This window comes from Vulpes vulpes, chromosome 5 (genome assembly GCF_048418805.1).
Source record: "Vulpes vulpes isolate BD-2025 chromosome 5, VulVul3, whole genome shotgun sequence".
Classification (NCBI taxonomy): domain Eukaryota; kingdom Metazoa; phylum Chordata; class Mammalia; order Carnivora; family Canidae; genus Vulpes; species Vulpes vulpes.
Window position 1 is genome coordinate 79,136,158 of NC_132784.1, and position 22,995 is coordinate 79,159,152.

General features: G+C 38.3%; 2 protein-coding genes across 2 annotated transcripts; both read right to left on the reverse strand.

Annotated features, from left to right (window-relative positions):
* Nucleotides 1–3,895: 3,895 nt before the first annotated feature.
* Nucleotides 3,896–4,834, reverse strand: LOC112930420 (olfactory receptor 5AN1-like). Its single transcript, XM_026012736.2, has one exon. It carries the CDS (start codon nt 4,832–4,834, stop codon nt 3,896–3,898), a length of 939 nt encoding a protein of 312 aa, XP_025868521.1.
* Nucleotides 4,835–20,917: 16,083 nt separating this feature from the next.
* Nucleotides 20,918–21,877, reverse strand: LOC112930429 (olfactory receptor 5A2-like). The gene has a single exon (XM_026012747.1). The coding sequence runs from the start codon at nt 21,875–21,877 to the stop codon at nt 20,918–20,920; it is 960 nt and encodes a 319-aa protein (XP_025868532.1).
* Nucleotides 21,878–22,995: the final 1,118 nt, after the last annotated feature.

Consider the following 22,995-nt stretch of genomic DNA (forward strand, 5'->3'; position numbering starts at 1 on the left):
AAATAAAACACCAAAATAGCTGTTCTGAAGAAACTAAATGAGATACAGGAAAACACAAAAAAGTTCAATCCTCAGCCATTAGAAACAACAAATACCCACCATTTGCTTCAATGTGGATGGAACTGGAGAGTATTTTGCTGAGTGAAATAAGTCAATTGGAGGAGGACAAACATTATATGGTCTCATTCATTTGGGGAATATAAAAATTAGTGAAACGGAATAAAGGGAAAGGAGAGAAAAATGAGTGAAAATATCAGTGAGGGTGAGAAAACATGAGAGACACCTAAATCTGGGAAATGAACAAGGGGTAGTGGAAGGGGAGGTGGGCAGGGGGCGGGATGACTGGGTGATGGGCAATGAGGGGGGTTTGGCGGGATGAGCCCTGGTGTTATGCTATATGTTGGCAAATTGAACTCCAATAAAAATTTTTCTAAGAAATAAAAAACAATACATGAACAAGTGGGAAATTTAATATACATAAAAATCATTAAAAATAACCAAGAAGAAAATCTAGAGCTGCAGGATTCGATGAATAAAATGAAAAATATGCAACAGGAAGCATCCATAGTAGACAGAGACAGAAAGTAGAATCAGTGAACCTGAGTACAGGAACTATGAGATAACCCAGTCAGAGAACAAGAAAAAAATAAAAAAGAATAAAAGAGTGCAAAGAAAGCCTCAGGGAACCATGAAGCATATGACTTTAGAATCATTGGAGTTAGGGATCCCTGGGTGGCAGCACAGCGGTTTGGCGCCTGCCTTTGGCCTAGGGCGCGATCCTGGAGACCCGCAATCGAATCCCACGTCGGGCTCCAGGTGCATGGAGCCTGCTTCTCCTTCTGCCTATGTCTCTGCCTCTCTCTCTCTCTCTCTCTCTCTCTCTGTGACTATCATAAAAAAAAAATTTTTTTTAAGAATAATTGGAGTTAGAAAAAGAGAGGAGAAGGAGGCAGAAAGTCTATTTAAAGATACAATAGCTGAGAACTTCCCAAAGCTAGGAAGATACATGGATATCCAAGTTAATGAAGATAATAGACTGCTACATTATCTCATTGCAAAATGACCTTCTCCAAGGCATATTATAATGAAAGTCTCAAAAAGTAGATAATCCTAAAAGCAAGCGAGGGAAAAAAAGATTATAAACTGCAAAGGAACTCCCATTAGGCTATCAATGGATATCATAGCAGATACCCTTAGGCCAAGAGACAGTGGAATGATGTATAAAAAGTGTTGGGGAAAAATGCCAACTGAGAATCTCTGTCTGCCCAAATTATCCTGCAGATAAGAAGGAGAAATAAAGGCTTTCCCAGACAAATGAAAGAGGGTATTAATCACCATTAGACCCTCCCAGCAAGAAATAATGAAAGGAGATCCTCGAGCTGAATTGAAAAGATGTAACACAAAAACATGAAAATAGACCACACACTGGTAGAGGTAAATATACAATCAGATTTAGAAGGCTATTTCTGTATAGGATAGAGTTTTAACCAATTAATTATAGTATAACTGTAGTACAACTACTGTAGTTTGTGAACAAACACACAACATAGGAGCACCTGGGTTGCTCAGTCAGTTAAGTGTCTGCCTTCAGCTCAGGTCATGATCCAGGCATCCTGGGATTGAGCCTCATGTAATTGTTGGGCTCCCTGCTCAGCAAGGAGCCTGCTTCTCCCTCTCCCCCTGCTTCTCTCCCTGCTTGTGCTCTCTCGTGCTCTCTCTGTGTCAAAATAAATAAATAAATCTTTAAACACACACACACACAACATAAAAAGTAAACTGTGATGTCAAAAATATAGAAGAATGAAGTAAAAGGATAGCTGTTTTGTATGACACCAAAGTTAAGTGGCTATCAGCTTAAAATGGATTTTTAAGTCTATGTTTTATGTAAACCTTGTGGTAACCACAAACAAAAACTTATATTAGGTTCACAGAAGAGAAAGGGGAATCAAAGCATACCATCAGGAAAAATAACCAATTCACAAAGTTAAGAGGAAACAGGAAAAACAAACAATTGAACAACAAAATAGCCAGAAATCAATTAATAAGTTTACATTAGTAAGATAACATATTATAAGTATCCTAAGTGTAAATACACTGAATTCACCAACCAAAGGCACAACTAAAGACAAACAAACAAATAACCCTAACTATACACTGCCTAGAAGAAACTCACTTCAGCTTTAAGGACACACAAGCTAAAGGTGAGATGGAAAAAGTGGAAACTAAAAGAAAGCAGTGCAGCTATACTTATATCAAACAAAATAGACTTTTAGCCAAAAATGGGAATAAGAGACAAAGAAGGTCATTATATAATAATAAAGGGGTCAATTTATCAAGAAGACATAACAACCAAAAATATATGTATCCAATATCAGAGTGCCAATACAGATTAAGGAAATATTAACAGATCTGAAGGGAAAAACAGACAGCAATACAATAATAGTAGGAGACTTCAGTACCCCACTATCAGCAATAGATGGATATCCCAGCAGAAAATCTACATGAAAATGTTGGACAAAACCAAACACCAGACCAGATGTCGCTAATAGACATTTATAGAACATTCTATCCAATGGCACCAAAATACATTCTCCTTAAGTGCATACTGAAAATTCTTCAGAATAAATCATATGATAGGACACAAACCAAGTCTTAACAAATTCAAGAAGACTGAAATCATGCCAAGTATCTTTCCCAACCACATTGTTATGAAACTAGAAATCAACAAAAGGAAAGCTGGAAAATTGACAAGCATGTGAAAACTAAACAACACGTTCCTAAACAACCAAAGGGTCTAAGAAGAAATCAAAAGAATAAAAAAATATCTTAAGACCAATGGAAATGGCAACACGATACAGGAAAACCAATGAGATACTACAAAAGCAGTTCTAAAAAGGAAGTTTACAAGGATAATGACATACTAGGCAAATATAAAGATTTCAAATAAACAACCTAATTTTTTTACCTCATGGAATGAGGAAAAGTACAAACATAGCCAAAGTTATTAGAAAAAGGAAATAACAATGCTTGAAATATTAGGAATGATTTGATAGTGTGAAACGCTGGCTATATCAGGATAATTGTCCTTGATTTAATGGGAGAGAGAGGTTTGAGTCCCACAATGTAAGAAATAGCTATTGGCTGGGATATGGATTTTCAACATCACTCCCATCAGAAATCTCCACTGAACACTAGAAGCGAGAAATGAAGTCATCAGACTCATAAGTAAATGGTACTGAAGGAAAAACATTCTTCATTCCATTCTCCTTTATGGTTCAAATCACCTCCCGCTTCCTTAGATTACAGTTGGTGGAGACTGGAAAGTGACCAAACTTATTAGATGACTAGCCTGGAAAGAGGCCTTCAATAAACATTAGCTATCTCAGACTGCTCTTGCCAAGCCAATTGTATAGCTTTGTTTCTGTTCAAAGGCACATCCCCCCTATTTATTCCCATCATGGTCAGAAATCCAAAACAGACATTGATCACCCTCATGTCTGGATTATGCTGCATCAAAATACTTGGGAGACATGGTCTCTACACTCCTGGGTGCCTCTGCCAGGTATTGCTTCTTTACAATCAGAGGTCTGAGATAAGCAGGCTTCAATCTCTGAAGCCAAAAGAAGCAAAGAGTTTCTAAACCTTACCATTTAAAAATACTTGCAGATTATTAATAAACGATGAGGCCACTCTTCATGTAGGGTGAAAGTATGAACCTCTAGGACCTAATGATATTGTGTTTATATGGAATCAAGTCAGCTGTAAGCCCATTTGGCATATTATCTGTTACAAATTAAAGTATCTTTATTCAAAAGCAGTATGAATTTTGTTAGAATCCATTCATGTACACATTATTAGGGGTTAAAGTTTCGACAGGATAACTCTGGACAGGACCTCAGCAATACCATGTCCTCTTTTGTAACCTCTTCAAGGCATCTTTGATTTCCTTGTTCCTCAGACTGTAAATCAAGGGATTCAACATGGGAATAACCACAGTGTAGAATACTGATGCAAATCTGTCAAAGCTGGAGGAACCACCAGAGCTGGAACTCAAATAGACAAAGACACTTGAGGTATAGAAGAGAGAAACTGCTGTCAGATGAGAAGCACAGGTGTTGAAAGCTTTGGATCTGCCTTTAGCTGAAGTGATTTTCATGATGGACCTGACAATATAGCCATAGGATATCATAATAATAAAGGCATTTATCATCCCAAAGATTGTTGCTAGTATAGCAATCAACAGATGTACAAAGAAGGTGTCAGTGCAGGACAGGATTAATAGTTGGGGCATGTCACAGAAGAAGTGGTTGATGACATTCGGCCCACAGAAATGAAGCTGAAACATGGCACACAACTGGGATATACTAGCAGAGAGTGCAGCCAGATAGGATCCCAGCACCATCTGAATACAGAGCGTGGGTGACATGACTGATGAATAGAGAAGTGGATTACAAATGGCAGTGTATCGGTCATAAGCCATGGCTGTCATGAGACAAGACTCACTCAGTCCCATGGTTGAAAAGACAAAGTACTGAACAGCACAACCCACAAAGGTGATGGTTTGCTGCTCTTGGAAAAAGTTGGAGAGCATCTTGGGAGCTGTAGAGGTCACATAGCAGACATCGATGAAGGACAGATTACTGAGGAAGAAGTACATGGGCGTGTGGAGGTGAGAGTCCATCCTTATTAAGATGATGAGGCCCAGGTTCCAAGTCAGAGTCAAAACGTAAATCAGCAGGAATACAGCAAAGAGCACTGCTAGGATTCTGGGGAAATCAGAGAATCCCAAAAGGATGAAATAAGTGATCTCTGTAGTATTTCCTCCCCCAGTCATTGCTTGGTGCTTCTAAAATCAGAAAAAGAGAGAAGAGAATGCACTGCTGACCCAGGAGAAATGGCAGCATTACAAATCTCATATGTTCCATAGTTTCCCTCCATGGAGTGTGGGGATAGAAGCAATGCCTCACTGACATGATGAAAAGATCCAATTTTTCATCTCAAATTGTCAAGAAGTGACTTTTTAGTGTCTCGTGTTCTCACCTATTTAATGAAGTCTCATGAAAATTAAAGAGATTTTTTCAAATTTGACTGAGAACTAAAACAACAGAAAGGCTATGATTATTACAGAGACCTCGTGTGTAGAATTTCAATCTACTACTAAACAACACATCAGACGACCTGTTGATTGCTGTCACCTGGATGTCATAAGTGCTCAGCTCCCCTTGCCTGTTTAACACTCTTCAGCCAATAATTCTCCCAAATGGTTTCAGATGTGGCTTAATCACACTGTGGGAGGGACCTGCACCTGTCCTCTGGCAGGGGTCCAAGGCCCGAGAGAGGAAAGCTGTCCGCGCCTGAGGCAGGGTCGGATCCTGTCCCCAGGACCTTGTGCCCTGGGCCTGATGACGGGGCCACAGGAAAAAAACATAAGAAAAAAAAAAAAAACAGGCTCTTTTGTATCAATACATAATTAAAATGGAGACCAGCAGGTTTCTAAAGCAGAAGTGATATGAAGGAGATAATCACATTGGGAGTTATGGCACACGCATCACATGTGTCCCTGTAATTGTCACTTTAATAGTGAGTCTTGGCAGCAACAAGACTGGGAATGTCAAGAAAAGAGAAAGCCACACATACCCACTAATTAAAAAAAAAAAATGTGTACTATTTTTCCCGAGGGGTTGGCTCGGCGATTTAGCTCCTGCCTTTGGTCCAGGGCTTGGTCCTGGGGTCCTGGGATCGAGTCCTGGGATCAAGCATTGGGCTTCTTGCATGGAGCCTGCTTCTCCCTCTGCCTGTGTCTCTGCCTCTCTCTCTCTCTCTCTCCCTCTCTCATGAGTGAATAAATAAATAAAATCTTTTTTTAAAAAAGCATAAGTGGCATCACTCCAGATTAAAACTGAAATAGCCTATCAAGATGGTCATCTAAATAAATTTTTTTAAGGTTTTATTTATTTATTCACGAGAGAGACTGAGAGAGGGGCAGAAACATAGGCAGAGGGAGAAGCAGGCTCCCCATGGGGAGCCCAATGTGGGACTCAGTCCCAGGACCCTGGGATCATGCCCTGAGCCAAACGCAGATGCTCAACTACTGAGTCACTCAGGTGTCCTCATTTAGATAAATTTTTATTTCTTCTTTTATCCTTAGGAACAGTTATTTACCCTGTTTGTAATAATTTCACAAACTTTTATATGAATGTAGTTAATATATCATCTTCTAACTGGCCCAGAAAACTATATCATAACTTATGACAGCATATGTGCCCAATAAAGTTATGGAACAAGTCGTCTCACAGAAGTCTTCGTACTGATAAGAACAGAGAAGGACAAACATTATATGTTCTCATTCATTTGGGGAATATAAATAATAGCGAAAGGGAATATAAGGGAAGGGAGAAGAAATGTGTGGGAAATATCAGAAAGGGAGACAGAACATAAAGTCTCCTAACTCTGGGAAATGAACTAGGGGTGGTGGAAGGGGAGGAGGGCGGGGGGTGGGGGTGAATGGGTGACGGGCACTGAGGGGGACACTTGACGAGATGAGCACTGGGTGTTATTCTGTATGTTGGCAAATTGAACACCAATAAAAAATAAATTTATTATAAAAAAAGAAGTCTTCGTACTAAATATACCAATGCAAGGGTAGGATAGCTCACTATTGACCCCAACATTTTTTTAATTTTAGAGTATTTTACTACCTGAGAAGCAGCATGGTACTGTAGTTAAAGGTTCAGACTTTGGAGTTTTGTCTGATACCCTCTCACTTTATGAACAGTAGCTTAAACACATTAAGACTGATTTATTCAAAATAAAGTGAGAACATTAAGAGCTCTTGGACTGTAAGATTACTAGGATGGTTACAAGAAAATTCATAGGGATGCTCAGCACATAACTCTGTACACGGTAATTGTCCACTAGGGGTTGGCTATTATTATCATGGATTGCTTACAGATAACCATAAATGACAGCTGTACCCATGGTTAGGAATGTCACCAGTTGTAGGGGTTAATTTGAGGAATTTCCTGAGACATCATTGACCTTATAGACAGTGAGGAATCATTACCTCTAGGCAGATGTAGATTCAGACCTCATGTAGAAGCAAATCAAACCACCCAGGGCCATGAAGACATAAACCACATAAACAATGTTCTATTTAGTTTGCTTGAGTTTGAGTATACTTGCTTGACAACCAGCATCAAACCATGATGACCTTGAGGCAAATAAAAAGTAAATAATTTCAATTACCAAGTACTACATAGGTATGGTTCATCAGTTTTGTTGATACAGTTATCATGTTAGAGCTTACTAACATTCATAATTCATAATAGATTGCAACTATGGCCTATGGTTCACAATCAACTGCCCTTCCTTGAGGTAAGAGAGGAAATGACTGCGAACAGCTAAGAAATTTTTGAAAAAATATTATGAATTAAAAACACATGAACTTTTAGATATTAAAAAGCATTATAAACACTGGAAATTCACTATTCTTATAAAAATAGATCCCAAAAGACCATATAGAAATTTTAGAGAAATTTAAATATCAGTAAAAATTTAAATATGATAAAAATTAGTATTTTAAATTGATAGAGAAAGATTCAATTCTTGATGTGCATTATATAATCTTGATATGTGGGGAAAATGTCTGATTATAACACCAAAACAGAAACTATAAAAGAAAAATATAATAATTTAAAACTTGGTTATTATGCCAAAAAAGCCCACATGTGTAAAATATTTTGAAATGCGATTGATGAGGGAAAAATAGTTACAAAGCATAAAAAAGGCAACATAGTAATGCCCTTAATACAAAAGGCATAGATCAAGGGATACAGTGCTCACATTTACTACTAAGGAGGGTACAAAATGATTCTACTTTTCTGAAGGAAAAATTATTTTGCTTTTTATAGTATCTTTCTCTGTCTCTGTCTCTCACTCACACACACAAGACAATTACAAATGTCAAGTGTAATGACTGGTATGCCTTTGATTTCCTTCTTCAAACATCTCCATATTTGATCAATTTCTGAAAACTCCTGTATTTATAGGAAGAAAAAGTTGTTAAGATATATAAACCCTCCATAGTAAGCACAGAGTGAGACAGAAAGGGAGAGGGAAGGGGAAATAAAGAAGAGAGACACTAACAGATGAAACAGGCTCTCAGAATTTCCTGGCTTCTACCAGTGACTGTGTCACCCTTAGCAAGTCATTAGCCCCTCTGTGACTCAGTTGCCTCATTTATAAACGGGGCTGATAGTGCTTACTACTATCAGAAGGTGGCTGCAAGGACTGAATGATGTAAAAAGCTTAAAACAGTAAGGGCTCAATAAATGTTAGCCTTTATCATCCCCATTATTATTCCTCTCTTTCAAGAAAAATAAGGCAAACTAATGCAGAAATATCAAAGAGCTCCGCACATAATTATCTTCTAAATTAGATGGTCTCTAAGCCTAGAGGCAAAAATATAGTTAATCAATGACTATTTCTGTCTTGTATTATTCTGTTATCTCCCAGTCAGCTGGAGTGTAAAGCCCTGATGCCCCTTTTTATGTGTCACCACCACCACCTTGAGCCAATGATGCTATATACAGACATGGTCTAGTGGAGAGGTCCACTACTTAATGAAAACATCTTGCATATAAATATTTGTGTTGCCAAATAAATAAATGTCGAACAAATAGTTCTTTCACCCACTTTTGGATGCAAAACTAAAATGATCTTATTTCAATTATGGTTTTATGAACTTGGAAATCTTTCTGTTGACTCCTAAAGTGTTGCCAATATAATATCTCTCTTGTTTTCTCAAGATGAGTTGGAGTCAACGAAAATATGGTGAAAATATAAACCCTCATGCACAGCCTCCAACATCCAATATACCAACATAATCAATCAGTTCAGCAAAAATAAGCCAAACTTCTGATCAATCACTGTAGTAAAACTCTTCAGTTTCGTATTACATTCTGGTGACAGAGGCAGCCAGAGCTAAAAGTATTTTATGTAACTCATCATTTCCCCCCACCAGAAAAATAAACAATTATGGATTGTTTATTAATTCATGATAAAATTGATCCTGAAAATTTATCTTGTTGAAATTTGGTAACACAGAGTAAGACAGAAAAATTCTGAATATATTCAGTCTCTTTGGTTAAGAGAGTTGAAGTTGATTAAGTTTTAAGGTGGTTATGTGTTCAGGGTACAAAATGATTCTGAAGGTGATGAGGTGACAGTTTTAAGTTTTAAGACGGTATCTGTTCACCCTCTCCCAAATAGTTTGAGAAGAAATAGAGACTGACAGACATACTGGTTGCAGATGAGGTTAAAGCTAATCAAAGCTTTTCCAATCTGACCAACTAAAGACATAGTTTGTAAGGTTGTTCAGGGAATAAAATCAGATAAAGAAAGCCAAGATGTGGCAATGAAGAACAGTGTAAGTAAAAAAAAAAAAAAAAAAGAAGAAGAAGACGAAGTTAAAGAGACAGACCAACAACTACCAATGTTGGCAGTGAGGTATCTCACTCACAGTAGACCCACACTAGTGCTCCCGGATCCACAGAGTCTCCAAAGATGACCATAGATAATTACTCAAAGTATTTCAAAAGACCAATGAAACTGTACATGAGTACTCTGTTATATCAACATTTAGTGGCCTGCTTGCCTTCTGCCGCTCAGAAATTATCAATCAAAGCTATATATTGACACGGAAATCAAATTAACTAATGACATTATAACAACAGACTCCTAAACAAAAAATTCAGTCTTGGGATGGATAAAGTTGGAAAATCAAGACTAGAATGTGGGATCTTAGGAAATTCCTCTGAAAGTAAGTAAATCATTATTTTTAATTCAGTGCTCAATCATTCAATTCTAAAATTTGTTAGGCACTATAAACATTGTCTTATTAGATTATAAATAATCCCATTATCCCTCATTTTACAGGTGAAAAAAAAAACAGAAGGTAATGGAGCTCAAGATCACACACCCTTAGGAAATTACAGAACTAGAACTCAACATTCATCCCTCACCCCAGAATAATCCCTGAAATTTTAGATTAGGGATCATCTTCTCAATAAATGTCAGAGAAGTTGGGTAAGGAGCAGGAGAATCCAAGGAAGAGCCCACAGTGGAGAGTGTGGGAGTGAGAAAGAGGTGAAGAATGGAAGAGACTGTGGACAATAAACCTTGCTCCACACAGGTCCTACTGGAAGAATCGCATGTCTATTAAGATAACAGAATCCACTGTTCTCACTAAATCTTGCCCTCTCACCTGACCCAGATTCCCCAAGAAGACAGAGGTCTTGCCAAAGGCTGAAATTGCTTCTTTCTTTTCCAAAAGAATTTTCCAGGTAGGCCCTATTGCTCTCCAAGATGGGAGCCTTTGGCCATCAAACTGGCTATCCACTCAGAGCAAGAGAGATGCCCACAACTGAGATCCTCTTAAATGTGTTATTGTTGAGGGCACAGGTAAGAGGAGAAAAGACAATTAGAGGAAGAAAACCCTCTAGATACTTATCCTCTGGAGTCATGGTTGTCATGGAGTATTTGTCCTGCTAATTTCATGCCCCACTTTGCCATGCCCCTTCTGGATCCATTCTGCACTTTCTCTATAGTCCAATCATGTTTTCATAATTATAGCTTTTCTATTAGAAACTTAAAAGTCTTTAGGGCTGGAAAGAACCTAGGGATCATCTAGTCCAACATCTTCAATTACCAGGTGAGGAACCTAAAACCAGGGGAGCTAAAAGATTTGCCCAAGATGACACTGGTAAAATATTAGCTGGTAAAATACCTTACTTAAAATAGATATGTGAACAATTCCCTGTGTACGAAGCACTTGCATTTTAAGTATATACATACATACATACATTTTCTCAAATATGTGACCAGATCCAATCATCACAGGTGCCTGTGAGGCAGACATCACATTATTTCCTATGCATAAGTGAGGAAGTTGAGGCAATAAGGGACAATAATAAAACTAATTCATGACAGAGCCATGATTTATCAGGGCAACATCCTGGGACATTGGTAGCAACCAATCTGGGTACAATTCTGACCCTTCCACTTGGTGACTTGTGTGTGACATTGAACAAATTAACCTCTCCCAGCCTTAGGATTATCATCAAATGGGGTGACAGTAGTAGCTACTTCATAGAGTAGGTCTTCACAGAGAGAAACAAACTGGATAATGCTTTTAAAGCACTTACCAGGGGGTATAGTACAAGCACACCTTCTGTTAATAGTAGGTGTACTTTCTATGTTCTGATTTGGAGTTCTTGCCAACATTTTATGCTGCATTACTAATCCTTCACTAAAAATATCTACTTAGCATCATTCCCACAAACATTTCTGCTCATTTGTTTCCAGTTGTTTAGAAATGAAACTCATCTACCCTGCCAGTTACTAGGGATACAGGGATGTTTTAGATAAGGTCCCATTCTTGGTTTGACCTACTTCAACTATTCTCACTTCTAGGGAGAAAGGGGTGGGTGAGCAATGTGTTAATTATTTAACTCTTGCTGATAGGTTAGTATATATTCCCTGATAAGAACTGTAATAACTTAATCCTTAACAAGTTTTTTTTAACAAAACAAGTTCTTAAGAGAGTTTTAAAAGTATAACACCAAAAGTATGGAATGTGAGCACCATGGCCAAGTAATAGAGGACATACTTCTGGTCTATAAGAACCATGTATGTTCCACAAATCACACTTTATGAGATCCAAACGAATTGTTGCTCTACTGGGAAGAACGTGGCAGACATCTATGTGCCCAAAGGTTTTATCTGTAATATTTGCAATACAATTTCTCACCTGCCATCTTCATATGGTGACATCTTCATAAGAAAATCAAATCTATGTGATGTAACTGCATGAAGCAGAAAATATTGTATAAATAGTAATATAATATGCATTAAATTAGTCCATGAAGATATGAAAAATAATATCTCTTTAAAATTATCTTTAAATTCTCTCGGCTGTACTCTGAGTCTCCACAGTACCCCAAGTCTGGTGGCTCTTCTGCTCCTTGGTCAACTTATTGTCCTAGAATCCCTGAGAGGCTCAGACCTCTGGGCCTTGGGCCCAACCACCCTACACACATAATAGCCAAGAGATAATAGCCATGAGATCCTGCGGGGTCCTGGGAAGCTATGTTCCATGTTTCCCCATGAAACATGTTCCAGGCTTGCTTTTACCCAGAAATGGATGACTCTTACTGCTTTATAGCCTCTGAGAATCTCCCCAACCTTGATTCTACTTTTCAAGTATAATTAACATACAGTGTTATTAGTCTCCAGCGTATGATATAATGAATGGCCCAACCAGAAATCAAAGAGGAAATCAAAAGATACATGGGGAAAAATGAAAATGAAAACACCACAGTCTAAAATCTTTGGGATGAAGCAAAAGCTTTTCTAAGAGAGATTTTTTTTTTCAGATTTTATTTATTCATGAGACACAGAGAGAGAGAAAGGCAGAGACACAGGCAGAGGGAAAAGCAGGCTCCATGCAGGGAGCATGACGTGGGACTTGATCCAGGATCATGCCCTGACCGAAGGCAGGCGCCAAACCATTGAGCCACCCAGGGATTCCCTCTAAGAGAGAATATTATACTAATGCAGGCCTACCTCAAGAAGCAAGAAAAATATACAACCTTGATTTTAAGTGTGCCTCTTCTTTCTTCCACGTTTTTCTCCCATCTCTTTTTCACAATTCACCTCACAAGGAGGCCCAAGGAGTAGGTTGTTTCCAAACTTTCAATGAATGCTTGTTAATATTTTGACTCTGAAGCATTTCTAACATCTAAGTGTAATAGGCAGCTTCCAAGATGGCCCCCAATGATCCTGGTCTTCTAGTGTTCACAGGTTTTTGTAGACTCCCTCCTATATCTAATAGGGCTAACTCATGTAACAAAGAACATTGGCCTCCACCATCAACCGGCACAAACTTGCTAGTCTATTTTAGAAGTGGGTCCTGGGATCCCTGGGTGGCGCAGGGGTTTAGTGCCTGCCTTTGGCCCAGGGCGCGATCCTGGAGACCTGGGATCGAATCCCACATCGGGCTCCTGGTGCATGGAGCCTGCTTCTCCCTCTGCCTGTGTCTCTGTGCCTCTCTCTCTCTCTCTCTCTCTCTCTCTCTCTGTGACTATCATAAAAAAAAATTTAGAAGTGGGTCCTGCAGGCTCAATCCAGGCTTCAGAGGACTACAGCCCTAACCAACTATTTACTGGAGTGCAACCTCATGAGAGACATCAGAACCACATAACCAAGTTGACCCTGAATTCCTGATCCACAGAAACCATGTAGTAAATATTTACATTCGAAGTCATGAAGTTTTGTAGTGATTTTTTGAGCAATAACAGGTAACTAATATACTATGCGGAGAGACCACTTATACTCAAAAAGAATTGCATTTTTGTGATGTTGGTATATATCATAAAACTATCCCAGAGTCAGGAACCTTTCATTTTTAACAACAGAGAAAAAGAACTGCAACTGGGCATAACAATAAAGTGAATCAATTAGCTCATAAAACTGAAGGAGTCAGAGAAAATTTGATCCATTGGCTCAAACAATATTACAAATGTCCAGTTTCTTCTCTTCTGTTTAATATGCCACATAAGGATGCAGTATCTTTTTTTAAACACACAATATCTACTTTAATCTGAGTGAACTAATTTTGGAGTTTTATTTTTTACATGGTCTTATGTTCCATTCATTGTCTTTTCACCATCTGAGTTCTTTTGTTGCTTATTGTTTATTTTAGGCTGTCTTTTCACATTGCAGGGAGAAGCACTAAAGAGCAAGATTTGAGGCTTGGTGTTTATGACCAGAGACTGTCCTCTGTTGGGTTTCTTGCTAGGCAATCTGGGGGTCTCTTCTCAGTTGCTCTAATGAACCTCTGCTATAACCATGGGCAGGTTTTTCTCTATACAGAATTCTCCAGTTTCCTGCCCAGGAAGGTAGAAACCTAGCTCGGAGTATTTTGAGAGTTGAGTAAGTGAATGGAGGAGGTGTGCAGTGGAGGAAGAGTCTCCTTATGTAGATATTAGTAGTGAAAAAAGAAAAACATAATGAAGAATCTTCACCATGTAGATATTATTTCATCCCTCTATTTTTATCATTCCCCCACAGATATATGTAATGGTCCTGGGCCCATATTTCTTGGTTCAATTCTCCAGAGAAGAAACATTCTTCCGATATCCTACTACAGGGAAAGAGGAATGATGGGGATGGTGGAGTTTCTTGTATGCAAGAGGAAAGGGATGGGTTGGTCTAGAAGTCTAGTTACCCTTAATAGATTTTCAATCAAATCTCCAGTTTTAAGCTCCACCCACTATACAGATGCCTAGTGCCTACAATTCTTGATGGTAGGAGGGTTGTGCAATGGAAATCAATTTGTTTCTTGGCTTTCCTGCTCCATCTACCCAGGACCCATAACTTCCTGTTTCTCTCTCTCTTTTTAAGATTTTATTTATTTGAAATGGAGAGCATGTGACAGAGAGAGCCCAAGCAGGGGGAGGGGCAGAGGAAAAAGCAAATTCCTCACTAAGCAGGGAGCCCAACTCAGGGCTTGATCCCAGGACCCTGGGATCATGACCTGTGCTGAAGTCAGAAGCTTCATTGACTGAGCTACCCGCTTCCTGATTTCCTGAATCTGAGTTGGTTATTCCTCATATATCTACTTTCCAGCTTCCAACTTCTGTTGTCCTCTCTCCTGGTATTCATATTATAGTGATTTTATGGGTTAAAAAAAACTTTTTTGTCATTTTAGGAAGGCTCTAAGGAGTCAAGGCAAATGTACAGATTCAGCTCATTATGTTTACCCACATATATCAGCTATGTTTTCAAATTTCTTTTCTTTTTTTCTTTAGTAGACTCCACACCCAGCATGGAGCCAGTGCCAGGCTTGAGCTCACCACCCTGAGATGAAGACCTGAGCTGAAATCAAGAGTTGGACATCACTGACTGAGCCAGCCAGGTGCCCCAAATTTCTTAAGCAATTTTGCATTTTTAATAGAAACAATTGACTCGGGATCCCTGGGTGGCGCAGCGGTTTGGCGCCTGCCTTTGGCCCAGGGCGCGATCCTGGAGACCCGGGATCGAATCCCACGTCGGGCTCCCGGTGCATGGAGCCTGCTTCTCCCTCTGCCTATGTCTCTGCTTCTCTCTCTCTCACTGTGTGCCTATCATAAAATAAATAAAATTAAAAAAAATTTTTTTAAAAAAAAGAAACAATTGACTCTATACCCTTGTTCATTGCATTTTCCCTAGGATTCAGATAATGTAATTTAAAAATTATTTTAATATTTAGTTTTTTACTGATATTTCATTAGGTAAAAAATTGTTTTAATTTTCCTTTATTACCTTTGAAGTGAAATTTTTGTTTATATGTTTATATATTTTTAATTATATTCATTTTTATAATAATTTCTATTCAGCACCTCTACTCATAAAAAGGTAATTAGCTTATACTGTTGTTTTACTAATGTCTACAGCCTACTGTTACAACCACATTTTTTTAATGTCAATGTTATAGGCCTTAATGTTAAGGCCTTATATCTGACTAACCAAATATATAAATATATATGTATAGGGAAGATATGATAAAATCACATTTTGCTTTCATTCCAAAACTATAATTAGACCATAATTTTAAAATGTCAGTATGTCAGAGTTGACCGAAAAACAGAAATTCTGTATCCCACACACAAGATCCAAAAGAAATCATTTCACTATGTTTTAGTTGATTTGTAGAACAAGTTCTAAGAATCTCAATTTTAATTGCACGATGAGACCAATTCTTTCTAAAAGAAACAAGTAAATGTATGTGGCATGGATAGGCTAAGAGTATTTAATATGGTGTCACCTTGAGAATACAACCTTAACTGAATGCAAATGCAGTTAAAACTGGGTAAGAGTGGCCAGAAATCAACATATCAGCTGTGACCACAGGAGGGCGCCACTTTAATGGTGAAATAGAAATCCTCTATTTCTGGCATCCTCTTGAGTTAGGCCAAATTTGAAGTCGCTAGGATTTCGATGAATGCCTCTCCTATATTAAAGTGTGATAAGACTCCCAAACGGAATAATGCAGTGGGGGTCAGGATAAAAAGAAACAAAAAAATTTGTACTAACATACTAAGGTTAACTGTCCGAACAATATTAAGCACATAAAGTGTGTCAGGCACTATTCACATGATGGAACATGGAGGGTCCTATTAATATAATAATTTAGCCATGAGAAAAAAGGAATCCTGCCACTTGACATGACTTGATGGCTTGCTCCCTCTTTCTCTCTCAAATAAATAAAATCTTTAAGAAAAGAAGACCAGTGTCTTCATCAAAGATGCTTAACTAGCTAATACTGGAAAATTTCATGCATGGCCTTCTGTTGAAAACCTGCCAGAGATGACAATATGAAAAACAATTCCAGAACCTTCATAGACCTGAAACCTACAGACTTGAAAAGTGTTAAACCTTCTGGTTTACCTTCTGGTACAAAGAGGGAATGCAAGAAAAAAGTGGCATCTAGATCGGACAGTACAGATAATACAGCAAATCATAAAGAGTATCTGCAACAGGATGCATGAAATGAGTAAAGGAAAGATTGGACAGGTAAATGCCCTGAGATGCAGAACTTCTCAGAACCTACCTCTTTTTGGTAAGGTTCATGGACAACTCTCAGCTGTAACTCAGCCACAGGACTTATTTCCAATTGTATTCTAGACTGAGGGTCGAATGGAAGAGTGAGATGATTCCTGCCAGGGTTCTTGCTTAGCTTTGGGTTGCTCAAAAATGATCTGTGAGTTTCAGTGAATGTCTAATATAGGGATTCCTCCCTCTGGTCCATGTACATCAATAATTTTGTTCCTTGAGCATTTCTTAAGATGAAAACCACCCAGCCTTCCTTTGCATAAGAAAGAGGTTTTATAAGAACAAGAATATTTCATACAATATCAATGTGATATTTTTACGCATGCCAATTTTTCTACCTATGTTGCATTTAAGTCCCATCTGACACCTGACACTATTTCAGAAAAATTTTGTTTTCAGAGAGAGAAATGAAGCCTGTTTTTCCATGGGGTCTCCTTGGGCCCACTATGCCTACCTATTTCTAGAATACGGTCCCACCAAAGTGGAAGGTTGGTCTGTCTTTCATCTAGGATGGCAACACTGAAGGAAGATGGTATGATATCCATTCAATAAAAGTTGTGAGCCATGAGTACAAGAGCTTACGATGGCTATTTCTTTACTTGGAGGAAGGTGGGGAATTTCATCCTCGAACAGATGCACAGAAGTATTGCACATAGAATATCTTGGCCAGCATTAGATGGGAAAAGAAAAGCATGAGAAGAGTGAGGATGGAATAAAAGCAGCAAAGGTCACATAGCAACAGTTGGTTTATCTTCCCCAGTTATTTAGGAGATGTTACAGACAAGGAGACCCACCAAGAATTCAAGGATGGTCATCACAGATCAGGCCTATAGGAGAATGCTGGAACACATGGCATATCTTCATATATGCAAGGCATTTAGGCTTTCCCTGATCAGTTGTAGGTCAGAGAGATTCAAATCAGTTATCTGGACATGCAGGGAAATTAATTGCAAGTGTTTCTTCATTTGTGTGGATGATCACAGAATAGGTAAGCTCTGGGTTTCTCTAGGTTTATGACTAGAAACATGAAACTATTAATCTTTCGGGGGAAAAAATTTAAATCTCATCAGAACCCATTTAATGGGAACACCTGGGTGACTCAGTGGTTAAGTGTCTGTCTTTGGCTAGGTCGTGATCCCAGGGTCCTGGGATTGAGTCCTGTTTGGGCTCCCCATAGGGAGCCTGCTTCTCCCTCTGCCTCATCTCTGCCTCACTTTGCTGTGTCTCTTATGAATAAATAAAGAAAATCTTTTTAAAAAGAACCCACTTAATGCATCAGTCACTAATTCCTAAGTATGTGAATGAGTGAGAAAGAGAGCATTTAATCATATATACCTACCAAAAAATTAGGGGAATGTGGGTGGTATATATGGACAATAACGAGGTTTCTGAAAACTCTAAAAATTAAACCACAAAATCAGATCATGTTCAATAAAATGTGTAATGGAGGTATTTTAGAGACCAAAATGTTTCTTACAACCAAAGAAGGAAAATCTGTCTATTAATTGATCTGTGAATGTAGTGATTAGATGGGAAGATGGTCACTTAGAAGAGAGGAAGACAAATACTTGGGGAGAGAAAGTGTCAGTGCCCTGGCCCAGTGCCTCAGCCTGTCTGGACTCTGCAGTTGCACACACCAGACACTGACACACATTGCCCACTTTCTCTCCAAATAGACTTTCAACTGTAATTTGTTTTTCGATGTGGTTTCCTCAGCAAGTCGGAGAATCGTGCCACTAGCACAAATACAAGCTTGGCAGTTTTATTCTTCCATGAAAACTAAAAATGGCATCTGGCTTATGCCGTTAGCTATTCTGAGCTTGGTAACTTCAGTCCATCTGAAAAAAAATCTTCAGAGGTTGTGAAGATGAGTGACACACCCTGGATTGTCCTAATTTTACTAAAATGAATTCTTCTCCAGCTAGCTAGCTTCCCACCTCCCCAGGACAGCTGTACCTTTTTTTCCTTCAAAGAACTATAAAACATATGATTCTTTTAGCATCAAGAATATTGTTTAATGTATATCTATTTATATGCCCCATAATAAATGCAGTTATTTAGGACATTTTATTTAACATGTGGCTTACTATAAACCCCAGATCATTTTTGCTTTATTCAAGTCTCATGACCAAACCCCACCATATGCACTATATTTAACAATTATTAACGAGCATTACTTTCTCTTTGGGAGTTGGATAAACTAAAAAGGTATATTATATTTTCTCAATGCAAGGAGAAAATTTCTACTAGCAGTGAACATGTATATGGTTGAACAAGACATATTTTCCCAAAGTTCTTATATCCAAAATGTGTGTTCCATAAAATATAGAAATGATAATAGACCAATGACAGCTCCATGTAAGTACAAAGCATGAAGCATATTTTCTTTTATTTGTTTGTTAGTTTGGTTTTTTCTATGACTTTTGGCATTAAGAGAATTTAAGATTAGCTACCAAAGGTAAATTGAAAGATAAGAGGGCAGTGAACTGGAATATAGATAAGGAAAGGTGGATGGGAAAAACTGGCTAGAGGAAAGGCGGGGTGTCCAGGTAGCTGATAGAGTTGGCATAATTGTAGCATTTCCATGTGCAGCCACTTCTGTGAATGTAAATTCTTTCTATTTTCCTAATGACTCTTAGGTAAGAGGAACAGACATGTCTTTTTATTGAAATGATTATGTCCCAGGTTGAGTGGTTATCCCAAAGCTACCTAATTTGCCTCTTTTTGCACATTAACGTGGATTTCTCTTGATTTATATGAAATTGACTAGTAATATGAGCTAACATTTATTAAGTAGTATATAACAAGCACTAAGCTAAGCTCTTTTCATGCATATTCTCACCTAATGGTTGTATCAATTCCCTGAGGTAAATACAAGTATTACCCTCATTGTACAAGTGAGAAAAATGGAACTTGTAAGTAACTTCCAAAGAGGCAGACATGAGATTAATAACTGCAGCTCTGATAACTTAAAAATAGCTAATGAATACTCTTCAACAGCTTTTGCTCTAGTCTCTGCCAACCCACTTTACAACGCATCAAAGATATTACAAAGATCATATATTTTTTTACCAAACTAAGGCAATGTCTTCTATTTCTTTGTCAAATGGTGATAAATATATATAATAATAATAATACTCACTTCTTGAACCTTTGCTATTCACCAGCACTATTTCTCAGTGCTTGTATATATTGAGTCATTTAATTTTTCACAATAAGCCGATGAGAGAATTACTATTATTATCATTCCTATTTTACAGATAAGGCATTAAGGCAAACAGAGCCCAAATAACTTGTCCAAGGACACACAGGTAGATACTTTATTTATTCTTTTATGGCCAACCAAGAGCAGTCAAAGTTGAATAAAAGTATGCCAGTTGTTTACTGCTGGTTCAAGGACTTATAACAAATTCTGTGATAGTAGGGAAGAGAAAAAAATTACTCTCTTCAATTCTAGGCTAAATTCCATTCTAGAACTTATCACAAGATTGGTGAAAACATAGAAACTTTCCCCCAAATGAAGATACACTCCTCTTCTATAGATTCCTGAGAAACTTTGAGAATTGGCTAGAGAGCAGTTACTTCAGACTAAATGACAAAGCCCTGGCTTTGTTTAAATCATTGTAGTGACTCTTTTGTGTAGCTGATTGAATTAGCCATAAGATTGCTTAGTCATTAAGGCCTTAATCAGAAGTTTTTTATCTCTTTCTTGCCTTAACATATTTAAAGAGTCAGTACTCTCCCCTCATCAGTCACAGTGGCTCACTGAGAGTTAGATTCCCAAATAGGAGGGGGTGTCTGCCTTGTGGTGTTCATGTGCCATGTTACAACTTCATAAGAGGGAAAAGCAACTGTTTTTTAGAAAAAGTGTCCCCTCCTCAGGTTATTATGCTATATATTCCTACCTATCTTAAAAAAACACTATCCTGAATGCTAGACTAACTTTTTTTTTTTTTCAATGTTTTCTTCCTACAGACACAAACTCTACTTTGTTGTTCCTGGTCATTCAGTCTCTGTCATGGTGAGGTTTTCTGCTAAGTTGAGCATTTATAATCTCAGTATATGCAATGCTATTCATTCTAGAAACCAATAATAGCCAAACTGTTTTCTAGATAACCAATAAATAAACTAGTTAGGGGAATATTGGAAAGGGGAGAAAAGTCTAGTCAACACAAATCATTGTGTAGATCAACTAGTCCAAAACTGCATGAAAATCTGCACAACTGACCCATCTCACAGCCTCTTTGTAAACATTACCTCAGGATCAGAAAAACAAAGGCCCGTGAGAAAGCACATGATCCTTCTGCATAGCTTTCTTCATGGCATTTTTAATCTCCTTATTCCTAAAACTGTGGATGATCGGATTCACCATAGGGATCACCAGAGCATAGAATATGGACACCACCTTGTCCCGGTTTAGGGAGTAGCTAGAACTAGGTCGCATGTACATAAAGAGACCTGAACCATAGAAAAGAGTCACAGAAGCCAGGTGAGAGGCACAGGTGCTGAAGGCTTTGGTCCTACCTTTAGCTGAGCTGGTCTTTAGGACAGCAGCAACAATATAACCATAAGAGATGAGGATCACAAGGACAGATACCATTCCAACAACAACACCCACAATGAAGTTCACCACCTGGCTGGTAAAGATATCAGAGCATGATAGAACCAGAACGGGAGGAAGGTCACAGAAGAAGTGGTCAATCATGTTGGGCCCACAGAAATCATGCTTGTAGACAGAGTATGTTTCAATCAAAGAACTGAGGAATCCACCTGCATAGGCACCAACCACCATCTTTAAACAAAGGGTGTGGGAAATGAGGGCTGTGTAGAGCAATGGGTTGCAGATTGCAGCATAGCGGTCATATGCCATGGCTGCCAAAAGAAAGCATTCAGTCAGCCCCATTCCACAGAACACAAAGTACTGAGTGGCACAGCCAACAAAGGAAATGGTTTTCTGCCCTGTGATGATGTCAGAGAGCATCTTGGGAGTTGTGGAGGACACATAGCAGATATCTAGGAAGGATAGGTTACTGAGGAAGAAGTACATGGGTGTGTGCAGGTGGCAGTCCATCCTGATGAGGACAATGAGACTCAGGTTCCAGGCTAGTGTCAAGAGATAAATCCCCAGAAACAACACGAAAAGGAAAAGCTTCATTTGAGGATGATCTGAAAATCCCAGGAGGATGAATTTTGTCACAATTGTGTTGTTCTTTCCTGCAACCATAGACCTACTTCCTGCAATAAGGAAGAAACAATCCCGTGATCTGTTAGATTGTGTTTGTTATTATGAGTAGATATTTCCTGGAAAATCATATAAACAACACCAAGTGAACATCACAGCCACCTGCTAGCTGTTTCTTCTTCTTCGAGGAAGTCTGCCCATGATAATCTCTTGGCACTATTTAAAATCTCTATGCCATACATCTTGTTGATTAGAAGAAGGTCCCTCTAATGGAGTAAAGAGTAACTGGTAGCCAATAATCAGAGTTTTGTCATCAGCTCCATTCCTGACTCCCTGGGGACTGTGGAAAAGTGACTTTGCCTCTCCAGATTCTCATTTTCTCAACTTAAAAAATGGGAAGGTTAAATCAGCTGAGTATCCAGGTTGCTTTAGGTTTATGGCTTTTTAGACTTTCTGACTTGAAAATATAAACCCAGGTTAACAACCACGAGGAATCTTATATTTTATATCTCTTTAGTATAAGAATCTGGGAAAGGAGCAAAACACAACAAGCTATAATATTTGACATATTGCATTTTGACCAACTCATAATAAAATAATCCACACTATCAGGTTACAAAACTAAAAGAAAAAATATACACATATATTTATACATAGACATACATGCTTAGAACTAGAAAATTTTTCTAATTATGTAATAAGTTTTAATGTAGGAATTGCATAAGATGCATAAAAAGATCAAAACTTGCATGATCACAATCAGCATTATTATGGGATAGAAGGGCTGGGAATAATATCTCCATGGTTTGGGGAATGGTAGAACAATACCAACGTTGACTGAAATTGGATAAACCGTGGTAGTCAAGAACAAGCAGACCAGTATTTTCTGAACAAGGAAACCTGGAAAGGGTTCATTAGATACTTAAGGATAATATTTAAGGATGGGCTTGGGACAACCTTGATATCATCAGGCCAGACCAGATTATCATTTTTAAGAGAGAAGCCCATGTGCATTTTTCATTAAGAAAGACAAGGTGGCTGGGGCACGTAGGTGGCTCCATTGGTTGAGAATCTGCCTTCGGCTCAGGTCATGATCCCAGAGTCCTGGGATTGAGCTCCACATCAGGCTCCCTGCTCAGCAGAGAGTCTGCTTCTCCCTC

Coding starts and splice junctions, on each gene's coding strand:
- LOC112930420 (XM_026012736.2), bottom strand. CDS start 4,834: ATGACTGGGGGAGGAAATACTACAGAGATCACTTATTTCATCCTTTTG.
- LOC112930429 (XM_026012747.1), bottom strand. CDS start 21,877: ATGGTTGCAGGAAAGAACAACACAATTGTGACAAAATTCATCCTCCTG.